Source organism: Polyodon spathula, chromosome 7 (genome assembly GCF_017654505.1).
Source record: "Polyodon spathula isolate WHYD16114869_AA chromosome 7, ASM1765450v1, whole genome shotgun sequence".
Taxonomy (NCBI): Eukaryota; Metazoa; Chordata; class Actinopteri; order Acipenseriformes; family Polyodontidae; genus Polyodon; species Polyodon spathula.
Genome location: NC_054540.1, coordinates 43,410,199 through 43,437,340, shown reverse-complemented (window position 1 = coordinate 43,437,340; position 27,142 = coordinate 43,410,199). Strand labels below are relative to the sequence as shown.

At 40.2% G+C, this 27,142-nt stretch overlaps 1 protein-coding gene across 3 annotated transcripts; it reads left to right on the top strand.

Moving 5' to 3' along the window:
• Positions 1 to 1,612: 1,612 nt before the first annotated feature.
• LOC121318635 (transcription initiation factor TFIID subunit 9-like) lies at positions 1,613 to 27,061 on the top strand. 3 transcript variants are annotated; one of them, XM_041255526.1, is made up of 8 exons: positions 1,613 to 1,681; positions 6,381 to 6,462; positions 8,315 to 8,451; positions 13,194 to 13,328; positions 13,817 to 13,904; positions 23,830 to 23,946; positions 24,532 to 24,740; positions 27,043 to 27,061. In XM_041255526.1, the coding sequence occupies exons 1-7, from the start codon at positions 1,646 to 1,648 to the stop codon at positions 24,696 to 24,698; spliced, it is 762 nt and encodes a 253-aa protein (XP_041111460.1). In that variant the 5' UTR covers positions 1,613 to 1,645; the 3' UTR covers positions 24,699 to 24,740; positions 27,043 to 27,061. The 3 variants fall into 3 exon arrangements, with proteins under 3 accessions (XP_041111460.1, XP_041111461.1, XP_041111459.1); XM_041255527.1 differs by lacking the exon at positions 27,043 to 27,061 and having other exon boundaries at positions 13,817 to 13,898; positions 24,532 to 25,275; XM_041255525.1 differs by lacking the exon at positions 27,043 to 27,061 and having other exon boundaries at positions 24,532 to 25,275.
• The last annotated feature ends 81 nt before the right edge of the window (positions 27,062 to 27,142 follow it).

Here is a 27,142-nt window from a genome sequence, read left to right as displayed (position 1 = left end):
TGGGGCATCCAAAGACGTGCCCCCATGCGTTCTATATTGGTTATAATGGGCTACACTTTGGAATTCTGATACTGGTGGGGTACAGCTTGCTCACTAAAATCTTCAGTGTTTTTACAAAAGGGGGTTATAACTTATCTAGGGATACCTAGATATTTAGTGAGCATGGCTTTTAAGGTGGGTACATGGGGCATCCAAAGACGTGCCCCCATGCGTTCTGTATTGGTTATAATGGGCTACTTTGGAGTGCTGCTGCTCGTGGGGTACGGTTTGCTCACTAAAATATTTAGTGTTTTTGCAAAGAGGGGGTTATAACCTATCTAGGGATACCTCGATATTTAGTGAGCAAGTTGTCTAAGGTGGGTAAATTGGGCATCAAAGACGTGCTCCCATGCGTTCTGTATTGGTTATAATGGGCTACACTTTGGGGTGCTGCTGCTCGTGGGGTACGGCTTGCTCACTAAAATGGTTAGTATTTTTGCAAAGGGGAAACGATAAAATATCTAGGGATACTTCGATATTTAATGATCAAGGCGTCTAAGGAGGGTAAATGAGGCAAAACAAACTGGTAACATAGGATACCGCTATGCTGCTGATACAGATTTGTTATTAATATTTTCTTTTAAAAAAAAAAAAAAAAAAAAAGGAGCGATTGTTTTTTAAATAGTAGCAATATTTTAATTGAGCATGATGTCTAATAAGTTAAAACACACAGAAAAAGGACACGCTGCTACACTGTAACCAACTTCCAAGTAGTGTCCAGATTTAGGCTTCTTCCAGTGCATAATGCAGTTAATTCACAGTCACAACAGTCCATGAGCTCATTGAACGTTTTAGTTTAAGGCCTTTTTATATATAGCAAACTGTCTTTCTCAACTCCTGGTTTATTTAGTTACTCGACTCCTTAAGCTGTAGATCCTGGACTTCCCTGCCGGCTAACACTGTCTCTGGAACCTTCCTAGCTTCCTTTTGGGGTGCTTGATAAACTTTAGCTGTGTTTGGTTGGTTGGTTTCACCTGGTCTCTGTGACGGGCTCTCCTGCACTTCTCTGCACTGCTTGTCTGCTGAATCAGGAAGAGAGAGCACCAACACACACACAGGCCTTTTGTGCTGGTAACTGCACTCTATGGGGGTGGAGCCAGGAGGATTATTAAAGGCGCTGTCCCTTACATGTAAACACATAGTAATGCAGCTAATCTTTCAGCCACCACTAGACAGCATTTGTGGGACGGACTGCTCATTAAAATCTTTTGCATACTTTTAAAGAGGAGACAGTTATCTATTAAGGGATAGCAAGAGTAGTCTGAGCAAATTTATTCAGCAACAAACTCACCCTCCCCGCTTGTGCGCTTTCCTAGAAATAGGAGAACATGCTGGGGTAGCATGCTAGTCTTTCTGTAAATCACATATCGTTTCCAAACGTTTAAACACTACAGTATGTGTACACTTAAATAAATAAAATAAATAAATCCACATTTTCAGAATGTAATCTCACAAATTGTGGTTACCTCTGGTCCCTGGCCTGTATGTGTGGTAAATGTCGTAGCAATGTACTTTGAGCGCCATCTACTGTTGATTTGCAGCGTACAGACCAACCCTTGTAGCCTCTGTTTGTTCTCCATGAAACAGGAAGTCAGATCTGGACAAAATGGCGGCGCCGAAGGTTGTACCGAAAGATGCTCAGGTACAAAACAATATACTTTTTCCAAGATTGAAAGGATCAGGTGATGAAGTTATCGAACGTGCTGACAGTTAAAGTATACCAAGCTCAATGCACTACGTATTTCTAGCTTTTTTGCGCATACAGTGTCTCATTTCCATTAAAAACAGTACGCGGGTAACAGTGTTTTCGTCAGTGTAATTTTACAGCAGATGGATGTTTGCCGTGAATTGTCCAGGTGTGAGTCGATATTCCGTGAGCTTTTATGTTATGAAATTAACAAAACGGGAACTATTATCTTTTCTTGCCGTGATAAAAAAAGTCCCGTGTCTCAGATTCCTCTAATTAAATGCAAGGACACTGGAACAAGTTCACGACTTTTCTCAGTTGACGTGCATGCGTTATATATTACCGCTATTGCGTATATTCCTTTGCAGAGAGTTAAAGTAGTAACTGCAGTACCCTGTAAACTAGTAGTACACATTGAAGAACAAAATAAAAGCGATGCTATCTGACTGCAGTCATTATGTCCAGCTAATGGCACAAAAGCGATGATAATTTATATTTGACTGCAGTCGTTATGTGCAGATGGGTCATTCTGCCAATAGAGTGCCTTTTGCACCTTGTAAAAATTTTGAAAATCATTGTGTATTTAAAAAAAAAAAAAAAAAAAAAAAAGTTTTAGCGTAAAACAATAAGTTAAGCAGTTATTTTGTTTGTTTTTAACATGTTCACACAGATGTAAAAGTCACAAATGTAGTTGTCATACAATTTTACAAATATTAGCATTTCTGAGTTGGAATAGACAGAATGTTGACTTACTATAACATTAGTGCATACTTTTTTTTTTTTAAACAATGCAACTGCAATCTTATTCAACATGTACCTCTTAACTGTGAGGGGCTCTATGTATTATCAGTGTTGTTGTAGAATACAAACTTTATAATGTTAACAATACACATACTGTAACAGCACTGTTAAACATGCACATTGAAAACACAGCATTTTGAATTTTATCAAGTTCAAAATCAATATTTAGATGGGTAGAAAAAAAAGTTCAATGCATAAAATAGAAATATATTATTATTATTAGGCTTCCTAGCCAAAGGCTGAGAAGCCTATTGTTATTGTTAGTTTAAAAATTAGTATTATTTTTTTTTCCCCCAAAATGTTAAACTGCTGCTGTTTCGAAGCTGTGTGACCGATCAGGTTCTGACTTGGCAGAAAAGCGCCTTTAACAGCAGACTGCTTTTATTTGAAAACCGCCTGACCAACAGACCCCTACATTTTTTTCTTGTATTTAAAACTACTTCAGTTTAAAAATGGTTCACTTGAGACACTCCAAACTTGGAAACCACCGTGCCTGTGTTGGTAAAATTTACATTTTTAAAAATGGAATTTGTGCGTTAAACAAGATGGCTGCCTGATGCATTTTTGAAAAAAAAAAACTTTCAAAATCATCTTCTGTGGAACTGTTAAAGTTGTTGGCATATTGAGAACTAAACACGCTTAGACAGGTACTGATACTGGGGCTTGGGAGCTGTAAAACTGCCTGGAAGTTCTAGTTATTATTATTATTATTATCATGAATATTGCCAGTATCCAACCCATCAGCAAATTCAGATATAACATAATTATTTTAACATTGCATTTAGCAATGCAAATTCTGTCAGTAAATGACATCATTGAATAAGAGAAGCCAGGCCCTAGCAAAAGTAAGGAAGATGTAACATATGACACTGTACACATCAGCAATGTGTTACTGTTATCAAAGTGGAAGAGCTCAACAGTGTCTTCAACAAATATGGCCATAAAACAGTGTTTCGCAACCCTAGTCCTGGGGATCCCATGTGTCTGCTGGTTTTTGTTCCAACTGGGCTCTCAGTTATTACTAATAATTTGCTTAGACTATTTTTTTTTTACTTTAGCTTATAAAAAGTTGGAGATTTCAAGTTCCTTATGCAATGTTATATGTAATTTGAAATCTCCATTGAATAAATACATAATTTAAATGCTCTGATTAGGCAAATTATTAGTTCAATTAAGGGTTTGATTAAGTAATTCTGGAACTGCATCATGGCGTGCACGGTAGCGCCGTTATTTTTCTGCAGCAGTAAGTGTCATTGATCTAAATCTACCTGTAAATAAAGATATTTGGTTAAACCAATCATTTAACGTTTTCATGATCTAAAACCTTTAAATATAATATATATATAAATCAAGAAACGTTATATGCAATTTTATATATATATAATATCTAATATATATTATAAAATATATATATTATATATATGTATCACAACCCAGTAACAGTATATCTATATTATATTTAATTGTACACATTACACACATACATACAGTATATATAAATAAAATGAGCAACAACAGGGTCATTTTAATATTTTAAAATCAACAGTTACCTTAAGTCAACAGTGTTACTCTAAACTTGTTACATAGTTGACCGGTAACATGGTTGATGTACATAACAAAGTTTGGCCTTCTTCTCATGTGGTAAAGGGCATGGGAGCACATGGTGTGCTTCTGGTGAAGGCTTTTACGGAGTTTATAGAAACTAATTATACATTTTTGGATTTCTTTTTTTTTCTACTAAACGCAACATAGTTCACGTTTGTAAAAGTACCCTATGTACCCCAAGACAAGGTAGCTTTAAAAAAAAAAAAAAGATGTAAAACTGCTTAGACACATACCTGAAGTTATTTCCAGTATCATCTTCCTTGATAAGTCACATGCTGAAAATCATGTGACTTGTGGAATCATCCATTATTCTGCAGGGGCATTTCTCTCCGGTAGCAGGGTTGACAATGGATTTAGGGACAGTACTAAATATTTTAATTTATATTAATAAATATACATTGGTTGTACAAATTTATAGTTGAAAAACAATGTACTAATTTGTGTTATGATAATGGTGAGATTTTAAAAATACATTAGGATTTGGTGAGTTATATTCTTAAAGGACCTAGTTAAAAGATGAATAGTGACATTGCAGAATTCAGATTTTTCCTTTAAAAATAAGATGTATTTTTTTTCACTTTAAATGCAATTTGGTGTCTTTTTACTAGTGATTGTGTATAGAAACTACTTAATACTTTATGATGTATTACTTCGAGTAGAATCAGTTATTTATCCAAAATATGGCATTGGGACATAAAAGGCACTGTATTGGTAGAATGACCCAGCTAATGGCACAAAAGAGATGCTGTTTGACCTGCAGTCGTTAAGTGCAGCTAAAGCTGATTCCACACTGGACGCAAGCGACGTCGCCGAATGTCAGTCCACCCCCGACGCGACTTGGAAACGATCCAAAAGACTGGAAATAAATACATGACCCCACCCATGCATTCCTATTGGACATGCTAGAGATGAGCTGTCCTATTACACAACAAGTGTTTCTTAAAACAGGTGTTTTATTAATAAGCAAATTATATATTTTTTTCAAATTGATATTTTGTTATATTAGTTCGAAGATGGCTGATCGTGGCAAGGGAGGTAAAGGACTCGGAAAAGGGGGTGCTAAGCACCATCGCAAAGTGCTTCGTGATAACATCCAGGGCATCGCCAAGCCTACTATCCGCCGTCTGGCTTGCCACAGAGGAGTGAAGTGAATCTCTGGGCTGATCCATGAAGAGACCTGCGGGGTGCTCGAGGTTTTTCTGGAGAATGTGATTGGGGATGCTGTCACCTACACTGAGCACGGCAAAAGAAAGACCGTCTCCGCTATGCATTTGGTGTATGCTCTGAAGCGCCAGGGTTTTTTATTCTATGGATTCGGAGGTTAAAGATTTGGACACAAGAACACTACTGGTACCATGAAAAAAAATACTACGACTACAACTACAATTACTACTAATGATGATAACATTAAAACTTGGATATATAGGGGTGTTCAATAACTCTGATCTGTAGATTTTACAAGTAACCTTTATTTTACAACAGAGTTGCCAGAGGTCAGGGTGGTAACCTTTTATCAAAACAAGACCTGTTTTGTAATGGACAGTCCATCTCTAGTATGTCCAATAGGAATGCATGGGTGGGGTCATGTATTTATTTCCAGCAGTGTTTTGGATCGTTTCCAAGTTGTGTCTGGTGTGGATTGGCATTCGGCGACTTCACTCTCGTCCAGTGTGGATGCAACTTAATGGCACATAAGTGATGCTATTTGACTGCAGTCATTATGTGCAGCTAATGGCACAAAAAAAATGTGCAAGTAGTGTTTTTGTAGGATTTTTTTTTTTTTTTCAGTCTAAAAGCATAGCAAACTAAGCACAGTAAAGCATAAGTATTGAGATTACCGAGGTGTGGTAAAGCATATTAGCAAACAAAAGCATGGTAAAACTACAAAAATACCATGCTGAAATAGCATGGTAAACTTTTATAAGGGTGGGGAGTGGGACCAACCAATCTAGGCTCTGTACGAAGTGATTTAAATGTTGACACACTGGAAGACTTTACTGTAATGCTATCTATCAGATGTGCCGCCAAACTAAACACATCAGCTGCTAACAATTACCTACTATTTTTTTAAAAATAATTTGTGACTTCTGTGGTATATGAAAAAGTGACATTTTTGAGTATCTGAGAGTTTTAGAAAAGTGCCAATATTTATTTGTCTTTTTTTTTTTTTTTTTTTTTTTTTTTTTAAGTGCCATTACTGCATTCATTTAGGCAGGTATTTGTGTTTTTATTTGTTCCCCACATTTAGGTTATGACCCAGATTTTGAAGGATATGGGTATCGCAGAGTACGAGCCAAGAGTAATTAATCAGATGCTGGAGTTTACCTACAGTGAGTATTCTCTGTTAGCTCCTGGATCAATCGACATGCATTGACCTTGCTGTCCCAAATATTTGTCTTTTTTCACCTGTTATTGGTACTTTATGCTTTTGCTCCAGTATAGTGGTGTTCTTCTAAAAGAAAAACAATGCAAAACAAAAAGCTTGTTACTGGCTGAAAGCATGTCAGTCAGTGGGGAAAGTAGCCAGTAAATGGGTGGGCATGATCTCTCTCTCTCCATGTGAAATGACCCATCTAAATGCTTGGCTTGTGAGTTTTTGTGAGTTTTTTTTTTAATTAATTATTATTTTTTTTTTTATAATTTTGTGTAATTCCAGATATCAAGTTTTGAAATTAAAATACATGTTTGCTATAACATGGTTTTCTTTTCAAAAGTGCATATTTGAGACCTATGCAATTAGTATATGTGCATGCAGGAGAATTTTCTGGAACTATTTTGTTTGCTATAGTTACTTTAATGTTCATGTAATGTATACACCTTATAAATAGGGGTCTACTTAAATCGCTGCGAATTTACGTATTTTTCGTGGGTAAGTTATGGAATAAAATTAGGATTTCGCGGACCTGCTGAAATATTAAATAAAAATAGAAATATTTCCTATAAAAGCCTAAAAATATAAAAATAGGTGTACTTAATTTGTTGCTAAAACAGTGTCGTCATTTGTTAAAGGCAGGCATGCTGTTGCTGCCTACATTCTCCGTCTCTGGTGTGAAGACTTGCCCATACATTGAGACTGCATGTTCTGCATCCTCTGATTTGGTTAGAAGTGTATGGCAACACTTTGACAAGTTATACAGATGCGGAAATAGGTTAGAAACAGTCCCAAAACTTGGTTACCCTCAAGGGCATCTGGTATTTTTTAATAAAGGCCTATATGCAGCATGTTCATTGTCATGTTGTTTGTCCCGTCTAGGAATTTATTATTAGTACAGAGTCAAAAGAAAGAAAACTTGCCTATTCGGGTCTAAATTCTAACTGTTTAAAAAGCAGTAGGTTGTTTGAAGCGAGGTGGCTGTGCTAGATTGTACCTGTAGTATTGATTTAACTTAGATACAAACCGGCAGGAATACTTTTTGTCTGCGCTGACTTTCTAGTTTGTTTTCTGAAAGCTGTTTATTTTACGTTCTGTTTAGCAGTCTCTGCAGTGGCCGTTCGTTTTAATATGTGATGTGCAAAACAATTTACTAGCTCCATCTGCATTTTAAGTTTCTTTGGGAAATGTCTTGACCCGATCCTCAGCCGAAATGTACTTCACCTTTTTTGCTTTGTCGTCCACTTTTGGTATTTGACCTCCAATGCTGAAAACAACTAGATTTTAGAAACCTACATCAAAATAACAAAGCAACACTGACTCTGTTCCACCTCCAGCTGTACAGTACAGGTCACAGAAAAGCCAGTACAGACACACTGAAAGACTGATTAAAACATTGTTGTCATGTGAACAGTAAACAACAAACTTAACCGCTTTGGAGTATTTCTTTTAAATGTTATTTGTCCAGACTATATTTATTTTGTATTTTTACCTAAGTGCAAGGAATAGCACAGCGAAGGAATAAAAAAGCCTATCTACAGAATTAAGATAAGTAGTTTGCAGTCACTTGCAGTGTGTAGTAGTTAATTTTAAATTGGGTTTCTTTTTTTTTTCCCTCTCTGTACTAGTCCAGTATGCATTGGCCCCTAAAGTTACATTTTGCGATGACCCCACAATTACCTTATTTCTACGAATTAGGTAGACCCCTACTTATAAACTCCCAATTCACCTTTGTTTAAAAATCTTCCAAGGGGTATACAATTGTAACCCCCCCACCCATTTTTAAAACTAAAGGCTTGCTTTATTTGTAGGATATGTAACAACAATAATAGAGGATGCAAAGATCTACTCAACACATGCCAAGAAATCAAACGTCGATGCCGACGATGTGAGGCTAGCTATCCAGTGCCGAATGGACCAGTCGTTCACATCACCTCCTCCGAGAGATGTAAGTCATGTGAATTTACATTCAGTATCCAACTGGTTAGGGGTACAGCCTTCTGGTGGAAGTGGCTTTGGTCTGATCAACGCTTCTTATGCTAAGAAGTGTTTGACCTGGTCAGTGTTTGAGTAGAAGACACTGTGTTATATGAATTAGCGTTGGTGGCTTTAGGCATCATACTTCCCTGCCCCTCTACTCTTCCAGTGAACCAGCATAGGGTAGGTGCTATCTGTGTTGTTAATGGAGCAGCTTTAAGACAAGTGGGTCTGTTCCAGGGGTGGCCAAATATCCTTACCCTACGAGCTGCACGGCAACATTTTCATATGGTCGAGAGCCGCAAGACACGTACTGTAAAACATGAAGTGTTTGCGAGAGCGAGACATTTTAGATACTAGCATTGTTGTGTAGTCTGTTTTCATACTTGAAGTCAATGCTCCCTGCCTTGGCTCCCTTGTCAGGGTTTTCAAAGTAAGCTGGTGACCGGCGCAATCTACCGTCTAAAATTATATTTGCGCTGGTTACTTTTAATTAAAAATATTACGATTATTTTCGGGTATTATCATTCAGCGTATTCCTTTTATTATATTGTAAAATATGTACCAATAGGTGCTTGTCATTCTAGTATATTTTATGTATAGCGGCTGTAAGCCTTTAAGAAAAAAGGTGGGATATCAGCTGATCCCTTGTCAGCTGATGATATACAAGTGTAGAGCAGTGGTAACCTCAGTTTCTTGCAGCAGTTGCGATGGTGACCAAACATGTACGAATAGTACCGTTGTGTAAAAATGTAGCTTAAAATGAACAATTGAATTCAAGAAATTTAGAACCAGAGCAGCGAAAAAAATAAAAGTACCTAGTTTGTGTGTTGGACACGCGAAGTTAACAAAATGCTGTGAAAATAAAGATTTATTTTTTATTTTTATGAAGTGCTATAATGAACAGATTTATTTCTTCTGTTGCATCTTCTTAGAAGCCACAACTATCCCAGGAGTTTAAGGATGATTGAATTGTGCAGCAGGTTCCTTAGTTAAATAATGAGCTGATAATATCTCAGCTAAAGCAGAATGCACAGTAATTTAAGACATTTGCATAATGAAAACAGGATGGAGCTGAGTTTTGGACTGAAGTAGGGTCAGCTGTTGCAGGAAAACAAAGTTTATTTCTTAAGCTGACCATTGTAAGGTGAAAGCAGAATGTAGAAATAATTAAGACTATTTCGGAATTGTACTGCTGAGAAAAAATGAAAACATTTTGGGAATTAAAAATGAAATGCACTGCAGCGTACGATTGCAGTAAAAAAAAACAAAAAAAACAAAAAAAAACACATTGACTAAATTAGCTCTCGGATTGTGCTAATGAAAATATTCATAATGTATTGAAATGTGTTTGCTGTGGTGTATTTAATATAGTTATTAGTAGAAAGAACTTTTTACTGAAAAATAAACCGTAATTTAATCATAAGAGCTGTCTGTGTTACATGCTGTTAGATCAGGACTTTATTAACACTGAGCATGGGAGCTGCAGCATGCTGTCTCCCATATTACAAGTGGACACAGTTAAAGGTGCGGTCACCAATTCCACACACATTTTCAGCCTGGCTTGTATTGCAGGGGCATTGATGAATAAATTTATTTTTGTTGATCTTGTCTTGCTGTGAGCAGTGCTGAAATAAAGCCCAGTCATTGCACTAATGGTGTACTTTGTCTGACACTACAAGCAGACCACTACTAGTCTAGCATATGCTGAAACCATGCAAAGATGTGTCAGAATGTACCATTTTAATCCTTTTTAAAAAAAAAAAACTTCCACTGGGAACCCCCCTCCCACAAACTCCACCCCGGCGCTACACGTCTCTGAGCTGGCTTCCTCCGACTACCTTAGAAATGCCACGTACTTTAAAACTAATTGAAAACCGTGCTTTATACATTTCTCACAACCTCAAGCCCCTGTGAAGGGAAGGGCGGGCATTCTTCAAATAAGATGTTGTTTCTCAGATTACACATAAATAATTGAATACTACCAGGGCTTGCAAAATTTTGGTAATGGTACTTGCCCTTCCGGCAGTCCATTGTAGACATTAGGTTCTCCAAAAAAGTTAAGTTACCCATAATTGACCTATGGACTGTGATTTGTACAAAGTACACTGTACTCAATATAGGTACAGTATCTCAGGGTTCATACACTTTTTTAACATCAAAATTCCATACTTTTTCCAGACTTGTGTTTTAGTTAGTTTCTAGTAGTTTTTCGATAGTTATCAGCATTGGGTGGCAGCCGCAGAGCATTATAATTTTTTGATCCAGAGCAGAAGTTGCTCCTGGTTTTCTAAAAGTATTTGTCAGAATCTGGAGGTGAATATCTAGCAAGAGGTAATGCAGGCATGCAAAAGAGAAGTAAGATGTCGAATATTTCAGAACTACATTGCATTATTTACAAAAAGAATATACACAGTTGTATACTGCAAATAGAATATATAGAATAGTATAATGGTACCAATAGTATATTAAAACCAGACAATTTTGGCACAAGTATACTTGCAGTATATTACTTTTTTGTAAGGGGTGATGTTGGATTGTGATCCAAACTTCTTTATACCCTATGTTAAATGTTGAACACTATGGGATGTGAAAATTGACAAAAATGAAATAACATATTGTCACAGAGACGGCCGGAGTGGGTGGCGTCAGACCAGAAGCAGGAAATAAACAGAGTTGGAGTTTGGTTGAGCTGAGCGAATGTTTCACACAGCATTTAATAGATAGAACAGAAAATAAAAAGGTTGTACAAACAAACACAAACACAGGACACGGCACATGTCGCCAAAACAAAAAGACAAGCAAAACGGACTAGACAGACAGACATGGTGAGCAGATACTTTAACTACTATTATTATTGTTATTCCTATGATTATTACTTTTACCTCCGTCTCCTATCCCGTTCTCCACTCACCGAACACCCAACCGCGAGTATGTGAAAACGTGCATCTATATATACTGTTGTGCTGGGATTCAATTACTAATTAATTATTCACTTGAATCCCAGCACGTGAATTAATAAAGTGCAATTCCCCATGCTCACGTATTATTACATTTTACTTGCACGTGAAGTGCTGTGCAATCCTTGTGCCTAAATACACATATACATTTTAAACACTCGTGTTACACAGACCCATTTATATCCCGTGTACCAATGTCTATACACCAACATTTAAACACACCACACGCAACACATAACAGATAATATACACAGGGGCGGGCACTTTGTCACACATATGTGCACACATTATATATTAAAATGTGCAAGTGTTGTATGTTAAACAAACAAGTCAAATACTAAATACAGTACATCCTTGCTCTAACAACCCTGTTTGGGTCCAAAGCCTTTTGTTTGCTATAGTAAGGACAACAAAAGTTAACATAAAATAAATATTTTTATTTTCATAATTAATATATTCATGACAAAAGAGAAACCCAAGACGAACAATATAAGCTGCTGCGTGGATAAATTTTATTTTTATAAAAATAAATTATTAATTATATTAGTACTGTTTTATTCTTTGATTATCACAGTATTTGCCACTACTACCACATCATCATCATCATCAAATAATAATAATAATAATAATAATAATAATAATAGCAATGAGATTGTGAATAAAAGTAGAATTACAAGTACAGTACCTATTTGTGGCATGCTGCATCAGGTATTCTGGCTATATCCTATTCATTGAAGAACACAGTACAACACACACACACCCCCCTCAAAAATAAAAAAAAAAAAAAAAAATCAGCAAAGTTTCAGTTTTGTTTCAATTGCAAATGTTAATCAAAAAAAAAAAAAAAAAAAAAGTTGCTTTGCTGTGCCGGTTGCACACACCTGTACGAGCAGTTATTTATTTTTTGTCAGTATTTAATTGTATAATGAAGGCCTATAGCGAGGATGTAAATATATCTACACTCGGCTGACGGTTTGGACCCGAGTCTGTTGCTGCACTCGGTACAATAAGTTACAAGCAAGCACCATACATTTAAAATAAAATTACTGGTACATTTTATTAATCGCATTAAAGAAATTTAAAAAGCGATGTTAACATGCTACGTGCTAAATCTGGGTCTGTGATAATTACCATCATATTCGATTTTATTTATTTTTTTCCTGGGTTGGGAAATAACATTAACGATTTAATAAAGGTAACAAGATAAACACATATGAATCTTGATGAGCAGAGTACAGTAGCTTGTAATTCCAGTATGTAACTTTATTTAAAAAATCATAGCCTTCAATATAAAAGTATATACTTTGGCTGTCGTAGTACCCATTTTACCCTTTATTTTACTGGAGCAGACACAGTCATGTGACATACCACCAGCGCACTGACTAGATAGGATTGCTTGAGTTGTCAGGGGTGTTACACGGGGCAATCCTCGCGGGATTTGGTCACAAGCAATGTGTACGTGTATGTCACCCTAGAAATCATTATCAATGAAAAACATTGATGTTTTACCTGGATGATCTGTGAGCGGAATCTCGATTGAGAAACCGCTGTTTGATTAAAGCACAGAACATTAAGTTGTATAGAGTAAAAAATTGGATTGCCCGTCGGGCAAGCAGCCAAAAAAAATACGTTGTCCGACACATTTTTTTGGTTGTCCCGGAACATCGGGCTAGCAATTTTGCGAGCCCTGACTACCTACTTCTACTACTACTGTTAATCATAACAAAACACCCTTTAAACACTCTTTCTTCAGTTTCTACTTGAGGTTGCAAGACAGAAGAATCAGACTCCTTTGCCATTGATTAAGCCTTACACTGGACCCAGACTCCCTCCAGATAGATATTGCTTAACAGCCCCGAACTACAGACTGAAGTCCCTGCAGAAGAAGGTAAGTACTGAGCACTTAACAAACTGATGGTGTTGTTCGCTAAGTTTAAAGAGTAAGTAGCGGAGTTCCGAAAAGTATAGCGTTATGCTATGCCACGACGGCTTAAATAGTGTACCTGTAATATTTATTTTTATTGTTAACGACGACTTTTTACACTTGTAACTTTAAAGTCTGTTTCAAAGCTCTTTTCAAAATGGCGGTTTGTGATCTGTCTTCTAAATTGCTGCAGGAAGAACGCCCCCTCCACCCCCCCCTGCCAAAATAACATAGCAAATGTTCCGTACCACATTATGGATTGTTATTGCTGTGTTACCTGAATGACAGTGTGGGCAGTAATACTTACACTGTCTGTGCTTTGAAACAGACTTTAAAGTTAGATTTGAAAAGCTAGAAGGATTCAAACGGTTATGCTCTAGTCATCTTTCAATCACTTCATCTTACTCTTTATTTTGCTTTTTGTGTAATGAGTTGGAATCTTTTTTTTTAAGGTCTCGTCTTCAGCAGGAAGAATCACTGTACCTAGACTGAGTGTTGGAGCGATGAGCAGCCGTCCCAGCACTCCCACTCTGGGTAAGGGTAAGAAACTTCCCGCACACCACTGACACCTTAGTGTGAGTGATACAGGCTCCACAGGGCTAAACACCCACATTAAAGCAAGTGGTGGGAGAACAAACGCAATCTTTGCCTCTGATTCACCTGGACATCCCACAGTTACCATTCTGTCTTACCCTTACCTGAAGCGTCTCGTCTCCCTTCAATGAAAGGTACCAATACACAGTTCAGATCAGTCCCTTCTTTCTCATGACTCATAACATTTAACAGTACAAAATTTTTAAATGAAAATCACACATTTGCACTGTTGAAAGAGATTTGTATTTGCCATGTTAATCAAGGTAATAATGACAATTTATGTAAAGGTTTGATACTGTTTATTAGATTAACCGTGATATAAAAATCACATATTTGCATTAAAGTTAGTTTTTACATTTACAATGGGTTCCATGGAAAATGTCCCCGGCACCGTGGTGCACTTGTGGTACCTCGAGTCACGTCACGGTGTACAGCAGTTATTGTGCACTACAGCTTGAAGTGTAAAACTAATACTTTGTTTTTTCCAGCAGAGTGCGCCAGAGATCTTTTAGGAATTGAATGGGTTGCATGCTGTTGTTCCTTAAGATGATTTCTGCTTAGGATTTGTTTAGTACTCTCCTCCCTTTCTTGGGTACTGTATTAACAAACATACTGTGTTTGTTAAATTCAGTTGCTGATTGGCAATGAGACTAAAGCAAAAAAAACTTCCCCTGCCTGCATTAACTGCTATTGAAATTAAAATGCTGTTCCCCATTCACGAAGGTTAGGAATACAAGTTCTGATTTTAATGTTCATTTTTTAATTAAAAAATAATCGGGAGAAGTTATTTTCATTATAAATGCTTGAAAAATGGTTCAGGTGGTTTTTCAATTTATTTTGTCCATCACTGTATCACCAAAACCATTAGATAAAAAAAATGATCTTTGGGAAATGTAAAACACAACACATAGATATGTTATAGGTTGTTTATTGCAAATTTCAAGTTGAGAGTTTGCTCAGTAAACAGATCAATAAAGAAGATTTCCACGGGGTTCTCAGCAGCTCGTTTGTTCTCAGAAGAGCGAGACAGAATAATCCCCAAAACCTTTAAACAAACCAAAAAAAAAAAAAATCATATTCAGTGAAACTCTGAGTAATGTAGTGGGTGTGAGTTAATGTACTGAGTAATACTGTACTGTAATTAGTAAAAAACTAATTAATAAAAAAAATACAGTACAATAATACGTTATAGAAATAAACTGATAATGATAAAAATAATATGCAAGTCAATAAACATTACCATACAAACTGTCAGTTCAGGTACAGTACAGTAATCACTGCCTGTACGTTGTTTTAAGTCGTCTTTTAGGCCCTGCCCACATTTGCGTTTTAGAACCGAGTTATTAGCAAGTTAAAGGTTTTTATTTCAACTTTTAATTAAATTAAAGAATGTCTTATCTGCCCCAGATTTTCCCTTTGTGCAAATGCCCACCTAATTTATTTACTATGGCGTGGGCATTTTTTCTCCCATAAAAATGTATTCGCTTTTGATTACTAAGGCACTTTGTTGTAGCTCTACCGGTCTGCTCCCGTGTTCAATGAAAATAAACAACATTTACGAGGGGGGAATAAAGAAAGTGTGTGTGTACATTACAGTGGTTTCTGGGATAGTCATCCAGCAAAGTTTTTTTTTTTCAACAGCTGGGTTAAACTATGGCATTATGGCAATCTGGACGCTGTAACAATGTTGGGCTAGGGTTCAGGTAAATCGGTTTTGAACTTGGTTGTCAATTTATTTTGCTCTAATGTGGACAGGGCCTTAGATGATTGCCTCAGTGACTGCTGCTTTTTAAACTCGAGCTCTTTGACGACATTGTTCTCGCTGCCTTCGTCCCTTTAAGATTTATCCAATAATGTACAGTTTGTCATTAAGTGAAATTGACGATCGTTTAGCGCTGGCCATGATAGTGCTGCATAAACTGCAATAATAGAGAGCAAGGTCAAGTTCAATCAGCAATAAGTAGGCCTACAAGTATGCAATATGCACAGCACAGACCACTGCGTGCCATCGCGGTGCATGCATAATAACAGGAAGTATGCACTGTCAGAGTACGTACTAAAAGGAGAATTTAAACATGATACTGGTTCTTTATATCGGTGTGTGTTATATCCCAGGTACATTGTAAATGGGTTTGACTGTATTAGTTAACTGCAGGGTTGATTTAAAATCAGTTGATTTAAATCAGTCAATTTTATATATTTTATATAGTTTCTCAATGAAAAGACATGGACAGTATGTTTTAAAAACCTTTTAACACAAACATCTTAATGTCTGTAAACTAAAATTGTGGCTGTATTCTGATCACAGCACAAATGCCAGTACAAGCGTGAATGGCACTTGCCCCTGATTCTGTGGTGCATAAATGAAGCAAAAACATAAAAAAAATAATTAAAAAATCCTGCACTGAAATGGTATTTTGAAGACCTGTCTTGCCCTGTTATAGACTGCCTGCCCCATCATTAACATAAGAACATAAGCATCTTGTTAGCAGGTTTTATAGCTTCCCCCCATTTCCTGAAACCATGCTGACTGTCAACCCATACCATATAGGTAATTTTCCAGTTTGGCTCTTAATTAGTATTTCCATAACGAAAATTCAGGCTTACTGGTCTGTAGTTACATTGTTCAGTTTTGTTTCCCTTTTTGTGGATCGGTATTACGTTTGCCCATCTTGCTACGATTTTGCCATTTGTATCTCTTAAACATTTAATCTCCTCTTTGAATGTTCTCTTACTGTTGTTATTGGAAAAACATTTTGGAATTGAATCTTTTTGAAGCATTTGCAGTTCTGTGTGTTAAAGACCCATTGAAACCAGGTTTACTTAGTGGTGCAATCAGGAACTAACAAATGAACACGCTATAAAAAGCAAAGTAGTCCTAAGTAGCAACTGCATGTGTTTGGACTGACACAGAAAGATGAAATGAAAGAAAGTAAAAGAAAAGAATGACTGGGATGAGCGAGGGGTGTTTTTCTCTGGCGTATTCCATCGCCGAATTCTTGTAGTTCACTAATTGTAGTTCACATTTAGGGGATGCCACAATGATAAATAATTTGCTTTATGTATGTGTTCATTATAGATTGAGTAATTTAGTTTGGTATGTAACTAACTATTCACTGGGATTATGCCTGTTGAATTTTTGTCTACCCTATTCTGACGCCATAATTCTTGGTTGGCTCTTTTTTTTTGCCATAAGTTGTTTAATAATGGGCTTTCAGCTTATGACCAACCACCATTTCCAACATCCTTATAGTTTGGCGGGACTGTGGAGCTACAACTACGGTACTACAAAAGAAAATCCATAATTTAAAACAAAAAAAAATCTCAATCTCAATTTCAATCAAGTCAGATTTTTTAAATTTTTTTTTTATACCGCCAACCCTGGTTAACTGTGCTACTGATACGAGATACTAGTCAAATATAGGCCAATAGTAAAGTTTAGATCGTTTGTACATTTTTGCAAAAGTGTTTAGTATAATAACTGCTTTCCACGTGGCAGCTTTCTTCTGTTTAGTTTGGAACACCTTTGTCTTAAGGATAAAGAAAACGCTGATAAGCCACTAGACTAAAACAACATGTAGTTCCAATCGAAGAACGTAAGGGAGGCCTATCCCTAAATCACTGGAGGACTGTAACATTATCCCACGGAATGCTTTTAATAACAGAATAAAAATAGAGTACAAAGAAATGAACCCTGTACTCAAACTTGGAAAACCACATGGAAATGACTAGTCAGGGATTGGGGTGGAGTTTAGAAGCACTGCACAGTGATTAGCAATACTAGGGTGTACTGGGAGATTTTTTACTGTATGTGAGCATCGCCATGTGAAAGTTGTGTTCTTATTCATTTCATTTTCATAACTATAGGTATACAGTAGCTGGCTATAACACTGGTTCCCTTTCAATGGAATGACAACCATTACCGAATGGGAATAGCCCTAGCTCACCGCCAATCACTGAGCATATATAAAAAAGCTTGCCTATCAGGGCCCTGCTGTGAGGGGGAAGTCCCTTCCCACCTCCTGCTGAAGAGGGACGTCCTCACAGTAGCATATCGCCATTTTCTCTCTCGTTTCACTGATACAGGTCACAGATTGCTTCGTGCTTTCTTTGCCTGAATTTGGCTGGTTTGTCAATTTTTCCATGGTAGAATCACGTTTTCGAGCATTTTTGAGAGTGCTACTACCTAATTCTCGCATCAGTTTACTGACTAGAGCTGGTTTCGACCCCTCTTCGGGAGATTGGTAAGCGGCCATTATTCTCTTTTCACTGCATGTAGTTTTCAGATACCGTGTTGAGAGCTGTTCTGGTGCTGTAAGGATACCCCGCGGGCTCGCGGCGTCGTCCTCTACACCGATTTAATTGGCCACAGCAATCAAAAAAAAAAAAAAAACTGCGCGGGCCTAGTGCCTCTCTCAAGCCTCGGGCTCACTCAGCACAGCTGCGCTTGCCCTCGGCGACCACGCGACTGAATCGGCTGCATTTGCCCCCGGCATCGACCGCAGTTTTCCCGCTGACCTTCAGGCTGAGAAAAACAGCGCCTACCCGGCGCCTATCTGCACTAGTGTAACCATCTTCGGCGCCACCTATAGCCCAGCGCCGACCGCGCCTACCATCGGCACAGACCTCGGAACCATTAGACTGTTCGGCACCGACAGCGCTTTTCCTGACGCTGATCCCAGCGCCGATTGATTTGACACTGGTGAACCTCTTCGGAGCCATCTACAGCCCGGCACCAACCGCGATACCCATCTGCACTGACCACTTGATTTCGTCACCAAGAGCAGCAGCCTCGCCTACGACGCCATGTCCGTGCAATCGACTGGGTCCTCCGCTGGTTTCCACCAGTGCGACCAGTGCGCGGCGAAGCTGCCCAGGCAAGACGAGCACCGGTCCTGCATCAGACGCTTAGGGCTAGACCATGTGGCCAAAGCACTGGCAGGTGAGCTGGACTGCTCTCCGTGCAGAAAGTTCTCTAAATGAACTAAGCGCAGGAGAGCAGCCCTATCCCTAGCAGGGTCTTTCTCCCAGAGTCAAGGGAGAATGAGGTCAGTGGTCCAAGGCCCTCCGCAGGTCCTCTAGGACCCCCCCTGCTACAATGACCAGAGATCTCTCGCACACACCTGTGTCACCCTCCCCTTCCCCACCACCGGTACAGAGGCGCAGACACCTCTCAGGGGAGGCGAGATGGTCACTGCTGAGGCGGTACCGCTCGAGGGGACGCTCACCAGGTGACATGTGGTCGGCACGTATGCACCACATCCCCATCAGAGTTGCCTCGAAGGCGCCCAAGCTCAGCTGAACTGCGCTTTGCAGAGCTAGCGGAGACTGTAAGGGCTCAGCAAACCATGCTATAGACCCTACTAAAATCGCAGGGCAGACTGCACCCTACCACCGGGCAGACCCAACTTCCACAGTCTCGTTTCCCATCCCCACTACCTAGACCTCCTAGCCCAGGTGAGCTGCCCTTCACAGCATCGAGATCAGACGTCTCGGACCCAGTCACTTCCATCGGGCAGGCCACAGCGGAGAGCTCCTTACTGCCCCTGCCGCATGTGTCGCGGAGGGAAGAGTTCCGGGTGCTAATGCAGCGTGCAGCTGCAGCTACAGTCGTTCCCTAGCCGGCAGAACAGGAGGGAAAGGGGAACTGCTTCCTCCAGAAAAAAGGGCATCCACAGCAAGCCCTCCCTTTGTGCCAGGACTTCCTGGAGCAACCCAGCGGCTGCACCCTCAGCCTCCAGAAGAGCAGAGTCTCTGCTACACACTGCAGGAGCCCAAGAAATGGGCAAGGTCGTGGAGACAGAGAGGGTGGTGTTACTGGATGCCCCCATTACACCAGGGCAGACATTTGGAGCGACTATTGATGTGAGCCTACAGAGGTCCCACAAGGCCACTGAGGTCGCCTCCAGATTCTCGCACCTTCTGGCTTACCGTCAGCGCCCAAGGTGGCATTCACAGCCTGCTAGGGCAAAAGGGACTGAACACCGCCCTCCACCCCAGAGCAGACAAGCACGTAGAGGCAGAGCTGGCGGCAAGGGACCACTGCCGGCCAGGGGTAACCGGTTCTCTGGCTGGACATGTTGACAGCACAGCGTATCCTCCGGTCCGTCCAGCCGGGCAACTGGTTCACATCGATCAACCTGCAAGACGCCTACTTTCACATCCCAATCCGTCCCGCGCACATTAAATATCTACGCTTTGCCTTTCAAAGCAACGTGTATGAATTCTGCGTGCTGCCATTTGGCCTCTCGCTGGCGCCCTGCACATTTTCAAAGTGTATGGATGCAGCACTGGCTCCACTCAGGCTGTGGGGTATTCGGATCCTGAACTATCTGGACGATTGGCTAGTTTGCACACATTCCAAAGCATGCGCGGAGGCGCACACAAAACAGGTCATAAATCATGTGACGAAGTTAAGGCTCTCGATACATCAACAGAAGAGCAACTTCGTACCATCTCAGTCCACATTGTTCCTGGGGATCAAACTGGGAGCATGCTTGCCTCACTGTCGGAAGACAGGGTTCGGTCGTTGGAGGCCACACTCTCCCTATTCAGAGAGAATCCTCTCCTACAGGTCAAAATATATCGAAGGTTGTTTGGGCTGATGGCAGCCACCTCGAGAATCCTTCCACGAGGGCTGCTGAGAATGCGTCCGCTTCAAGCATGGGTAAATACGCTCAAGGTGCACCCGGTCTGAGATCGGTACCGGCTGGTGAGTGTGTCCAGACAATGCCGGAAGACACTGGAGTGGTGGCTCCGTCCTGGCAATCTGCACCTCGGATCCCCTCACAGAAGGGAAGTGGTCACTACAGATGCCTCCAGCCTGGGCTGGGGAGCAGTCTGGAACAGGAGAGGAATAAGACGTCAGCGTAAGGGACATTTGGCAGCAAGCGCACATAAATGCCCGAGAGCTGCAAGCAGTGAACCTGGTGATCTCATTTTCGCCAGCAATTAGCGCACAAACATAGTCCGGACAAACAATACCACCATCGTAGCCTACATAAACCACCAAGGCGGCCTGCACTCGCTGAGCCTTCACCACGCAGCACACAGACGTCTGTTCTGGATGCACAGAAACTTGCGTTCCATCAGGGCGGTTCACCTTCCTGGTCTGGACAACAAGGCAGCAGACCTCCTGTCCAGAAGCGCTCCAGACAGCTCGGAATGGAGACTGCATCCTCAAGTGGTGAAACAGATTTGGGAGAGGTTTCGTACCGCTTGAGTCAACCTCTTTGCACAGCTGAGTCCACTCATTGCCCCCTGTGGTTCTCCGTGGAGAGAGACATGGGGGGGGGGGGCTCACCCCTAACCACAGGGACTCTTCTATGCGTTCCCTCCGCTACCATTAATACCCCTGACACTAGAGAGGATCAGGGTGGAGAGAGCACAGGTTTTGCTAGTTGCACCCTGATGGCCGAGGCGCCCCTGGTTTGCTCTCCTCTCCGACATGTTGTCGGGTCAGCCGTGGCAGCTTCCGCTGCGCAAGGACCTCCTGAGCCAAGCAGAGGGACTATTATGGCACCCGAACCCAGCCCAGCTCCAACTCTGGGTCTTTCCGTTGAACGGAGCCGTCTATTCAGACGAGGTTTGCCAGATGCAGTAGTAGAAACACTACAGTCTGCTAGGGCGCCGAGCACTAGAGCCCAGTACTCATACAAATGGAAAGTTTTCCAAGACTGGTGCATTGCCGAAAGTCACGATCCTGTGACCTGCCCTATTGAGACGATATTAACCTTCATACAACACTTGTTTGATGCAGGAAGATCAGCGTCTACTTTGAAGGTATACCTGGCAGCAATATCAGTGTGCTACGACAAAATTGACTCTGTGTCCCCTGGGGCACATTTCCTGGCAGTGCAATTTCTTAAAGGGGCTCGTAGGCTTCGTCCTCCCATGAAAAGTATGGTCCCCTAGTGGAATCTAGAACTGGTACTGTGGGTCCTTATGGGTCCCCCGTTCGAGCCCATGGCGTCAGCAGAACTGCGCCCAGTTTCATTGAAGGTGGTGTTTTTAATAGCCATTACTGCCAGACGAGTAAGTGAGCTGTCCATTGCATGGTTTTCACGGGAAATGACTTTCAGGTAATATTAACAACAAATCCATCCTTTTTGCCAAAGGTGGTATCCTCATTCCATATTAACCAACCAATGGTTTTGTAAACTTTCAGACCTCCCCCGCACAAGTCAGAGGAGGACCGTAGACAGCACACGGTATGCCCACTTCGGGGTCTGCGCTGTTATCTGGTTAGGACGGCGTCCTGGAGACAGTCCAACCAGCTGTTTGTCTGTTGTGGGTCCTGCTCTAGAGGTCAGGCCCTATCGAAGCAACGTCTAGCGCACTGGGTGGCAGATGCGATACGCTTGGCGTATGAACAGACGGACTCCCCGTTACCAGGGGACATTATGGCCCATTCTACCAGGGGCCAGGCAACTTCGTGGGCTTTCCTTCATGGTGCCTCCTTAGATGAGTTATGCAATGCTGCTACAAGGACAGGTAGTCAGACATTTGCGCGTTTCTACCGCTTTGATGTTGCAAACTGAGCGAGACCCTCTCTGAGCTCTAGGGTGTTTCAGACGGCATGCCCTTAGGCTTCATGAGGGCTCTGTGGCTATCGCCGTGAGGCTGTACTGTTGGTAATCTGGAGCCACGACAGCTTTGGTACAGCTTCCTATTCGGTAATGGTTGTCATTCCGTTGAAAGGGAACGTTAGGTTATTACCATAACCCTGGTTCCCTGAAAGAAAATGACAAGCATTACCCTTCGAGGTCGTGTCCCCAGCTGACCTCTGTTTTCGAAAGAAAATGGCGATGTGCTACTGTGAGGATGTCCCTCTTCAGCAGGAGGTGGGAGGGACTTCCCCCTCACAGCAGGGCCCTGACAGGGCATGATTGGCGGTCAGAGAGGGCTCTTCTCATTCGGTAATGGTTGTCATTCTATTTTAGGGAACCAGGGTTATGGTAATAACCTAACGTTAAAATACATTTATATTAATGAGTACCACTTGTTCCATTGCATTGTAGTTCAAATCAGTTTTTTCATTTAATTCAATACACTTGCTCCGAATTCCAGTCGTGTTCAAACAACACATTTTTGCTAAAACTCCTCTTCCCCAGTATTGCAAATCTGTATTGAGATGATTCCCGATCCCTAACTAATTTCCATGCGGTGTTTGGAAACCCATCAGTACATGAGTTATGGTTCAGGCTAATGTAGGTTATGTTCAGTGTTATTCCTGTAATTTATGTGAAACCTCTGGTGCACCAGCAAGTCAAGGTAATATCAGTAAGGCATTACACTAGTTTAGGCCTATCATACTGTCTGAATATCAGTAATTCTTCTTCTTCTTATTATTATTATTGCAGAAATACACCCCTTTCACTGTTGTAACCATAAAAAGAATTTACTCTCCTTGCATATTTTTTTTTAACCTAAGACTGTAAAAACATATACAGTACCAGTGTATTATTTGTATGATAAAATGAAGACCGAAATATATGCTATAGTATTAGCTATAATAATATTGAGTTTGTTTTCTAGCCATAAAGCAGGCATACAGGTTGTAGTGTATTCATGCTACATTTGGTTTTCAGCATTTTCCACTAAATCAAAGTTTTAACCCTTAATTTCAGTTTGTTCCTTGGAAAGGGATGAAGTGCTGGTGAAACACCATCTACCCAGAATACTATTTTTAAAGTTCTAAATAACTTTGTGCCACCTGGTGATTCTTTGGTGCACTGCAGATCCCCAGCCTAATGCGGGACCAGGGACCGTTTCTATGGAAGCCACTGTATGCTGAGTGTAGTATTTGATTTGATTGTGGTAACAGTATTCTGATGGTACTACCATGTTCGCTTCACTTTTGTACCCTCAGGTACGCCTGTATCGCAGTCAGTCACGCTCACCACTAAGGTAGGAACACCTGTGTCATTGTCAGGGCAGCGCTTCACAGTCCAGATCCCTTCATCACAGTCTTCAACAGTGAAATCAGGTAAGATAGTATTTCATTTAATTATCTGTATTGTAGGATCCCTCATTCACACGAAGCCTGTCATGCACAGACTGCTAAATGTTTTCTTGTACCCTAGAAGCTGGATTCAGTGGTGAAAGGCTGTAATGTGAATCCACAGAGGAATCAATTCTCAACACAATATATTTGGTAGCCACATAGAGCCATCCACACTTAGTGTCACCTCATGTTGCTGTGTCAACTCTGCTGCCTGATGCGTTCCAGCACACAGCTGCAGGGCTGGCCTTTGTTCTCCAGGGGCTGGTAGCTTGACAGTGTCTGCAGTAGAGCTCCTGGGTATAAAGAGGGACGTGGGTATCGAACCTTCAGTTCTCCTAAGCTGTTGTGGGGAGATGCGTCGGTTAGAGGAAAAAGGGAGTAAAATAACTAGACACAGAGAGAGAGATCAAAATAACAGTGAAGTTGTGATCTGCTGAGGCTGCACAAACTCCTGCTGGTAACCTGTATGAGAAACACTGCATTGAATTATACAAATAAAATGAAAAAGCAACTGTAACACCTTGTTAAACATTGATCCAAACTTCTTGAAATTTCTTTCATTTACAGCTATGCCCTCCACCCCTACAGTTCAGAACGTGCTCATCAACCCCTCCTTGATCGGTTCCAAAAATATTCTCATCACAACCAACATGGTGTCGTCACAAAGCTCAGCCAACGAGTCGAATGCTTTGAAGCGGAAGCATGAAGATGAAGATGATTACGACACTCTATAACTGGGGACAGAGCCGCGCCATGGAAGTAGCTGCTGGGACAATGTAAATAATGACGCTTCACAACTGTTTAGTGCATCTTCGTTTATTTTTTATAAATGCTGTTTACATTTTCTGTCTGATCGATTGAGAAAGTATGTAAGCATAGAACCATATATCATGCACATGTTGATATAAAAGACCTACTGTGTCACCTAAGCTTTGTATTTGTAATGTAATTCCTGTAGAGCTTTGCATCTAGTGATGTCCACAGGGAACCGCTTGTGTTAAGATTAGGCTGTGAAAACAATCCGATTCCATCTGATCTGCCTGTTCAGACTAACCCTCGGGTCGGTCCTGGACTTCCTGGGCAGGAGCTGTCAGATCAGTTTAGATAGAATAGCTTTCACAAGACCAGATGAAGTGAAGTAGGAATAGACTGATCAGTTCTGTAATGGTTTCCCTTTCTAAAAACACTGTCCAAGCAGGTGAACCTGTGTGGATGTCCCTGCATGCCTGATTTACAGCCAAATACCTTTTACATATTTCTACATGTTCCACTTTCACAAAGACACACTTAATAAATGAGATTAGGATATAACATTTGTATTAAAGGTAGCAGTATGTGCAATTGATACACATTTGTATTAAGGATGGATTTTTAAAAAAATTATTTCATACTTTATTTGTTTTCATTCATTTTATTGTTCTTGTCATTGACTTTTTTTAATTTGGCAAACTTCTGTTTTCTGTCAGAAGATCTACAATTGAAAATGGTCCCCATAAGAGAGTGTTTCCTTTTAAACCCCCTTTCACAGTGCTTTCCTGTTAAAAAAAAATATACCAACGGTACGCTTGTGTCTTATACAACAATAAATAAGTTTACATTTTTTTATTGGTCCACATGCGTACCTGCGTACCAGTTATGTGAACCCCTGACTATGGATCAAGAGGGTACAAGGCGTTGGAAAGACATATTCTCTGCAGAAAACATGTAGACATTGTAAATACTTGTCGCAGTAACTACAGCCTGTATCTGCATTTTCTTTTTGACCTGATGTCAAACTAAACATGGTGATCCAGCGAATTATAAAATACACCCCATGTTTAAACAAGCATCTTCTGAAAAACAAGAAGTTGCCAGACTTTCGATTCCCGTGGAAGACAGAGTGGAAAATAGAGGTCATTTTAAACTTTATTTACAGAATGTTAAGATTTTGTTTAAGTTGTACACAGACCCTAAAGATTAAACTTTTTTTTTTATTAAACTTGTGTGACATAAGCAATTAGTGTTTGTTTTTATTAGCACTATATTTTCTTACTTTTTTTTTTTTTAATGTAACATAAAATGAAGCAGAATGTCAAATTTGTGCTTAAAATAAACATTTACAATATTAAATACTTAGTATTGCAAATAAGCCCAAACAAGTGGATGATTAGCTCAAGTTCAAGAGCTCTTGCCTTGTGTGCCCACACTGAAAGCATTTTTTATGGCTTCTTTTGCAGGCTCAATGTTTAGGAATAATAATACAGCTCAAATAACAGGAGGGAAAGGAAGGTGCCACAAAAATAGAAATTAACAAGAACAAGTGAAAGTATACATAGTTCTTTTTTGACCTTTAACAATTAAAAGGAAGTGACTTTCTGATGTAAACAAGTTGCATTTGGGATCCAAATGAACAAGAACATTAAAAGAAAAGCTGTACAGCATTTATTTCAGCCCTAGTTGTGCACAGGTAAGAAAAAATAGATTTCACTTGAAACTGAATATATATTTTACCTCAACTTTATTTGACTGGATACTTGCATCAAGTTTCACAGACCCTTTTTACTGTCCTGACTTGTCAAAAAGAAAACATGTACCTAATTTTGCTTGGCAAGTGCTGTTTTGTCCAATCTCAAGTATTGGCATCTCTGGGTTTGTGAAACCAGCAGTTAAAGTATAGCTAACTAGTTTGTATACACATTCTAGTTTCAGGTGTAATCCAAATCTTAACTTCATTCATTTTGGGTTCCTGAATAACACATCCAACACTGCAGTGGATCCCAGATTCCTGCCGCTTTTCAACTTTTTCTTTTTACTTCTCATTCTGAATAAAGAAGTCAACTTCCCTCTCTGTATGAAGTGGATTGTAACACCAGATGCAAAGGTTTCAGCAGCTGACAACAGTAATCGTGCATTGTAAACCGCAGTGAGCAGTGCCTGTCCTAATTACATCCATCCATAAGCTAGAGCTAGTCTGAGGACAGTAAACAGACTTTGTGTACGACTGATTTCTGCTGCAATCAACATCCAGTTTAAAAAATGATAAACACTCCCATTATAAATTCATTCACCCATTATCATTAACCTCTTAATCCTTTACAGAGTCTAACCCGGCAGACACAGTGGGGCATGGCGGGAGTACACCCTGGACGGGATGCCAGTCCATCGCAGGGTAGCACACACAAAAGGGCAATTTAGAGTG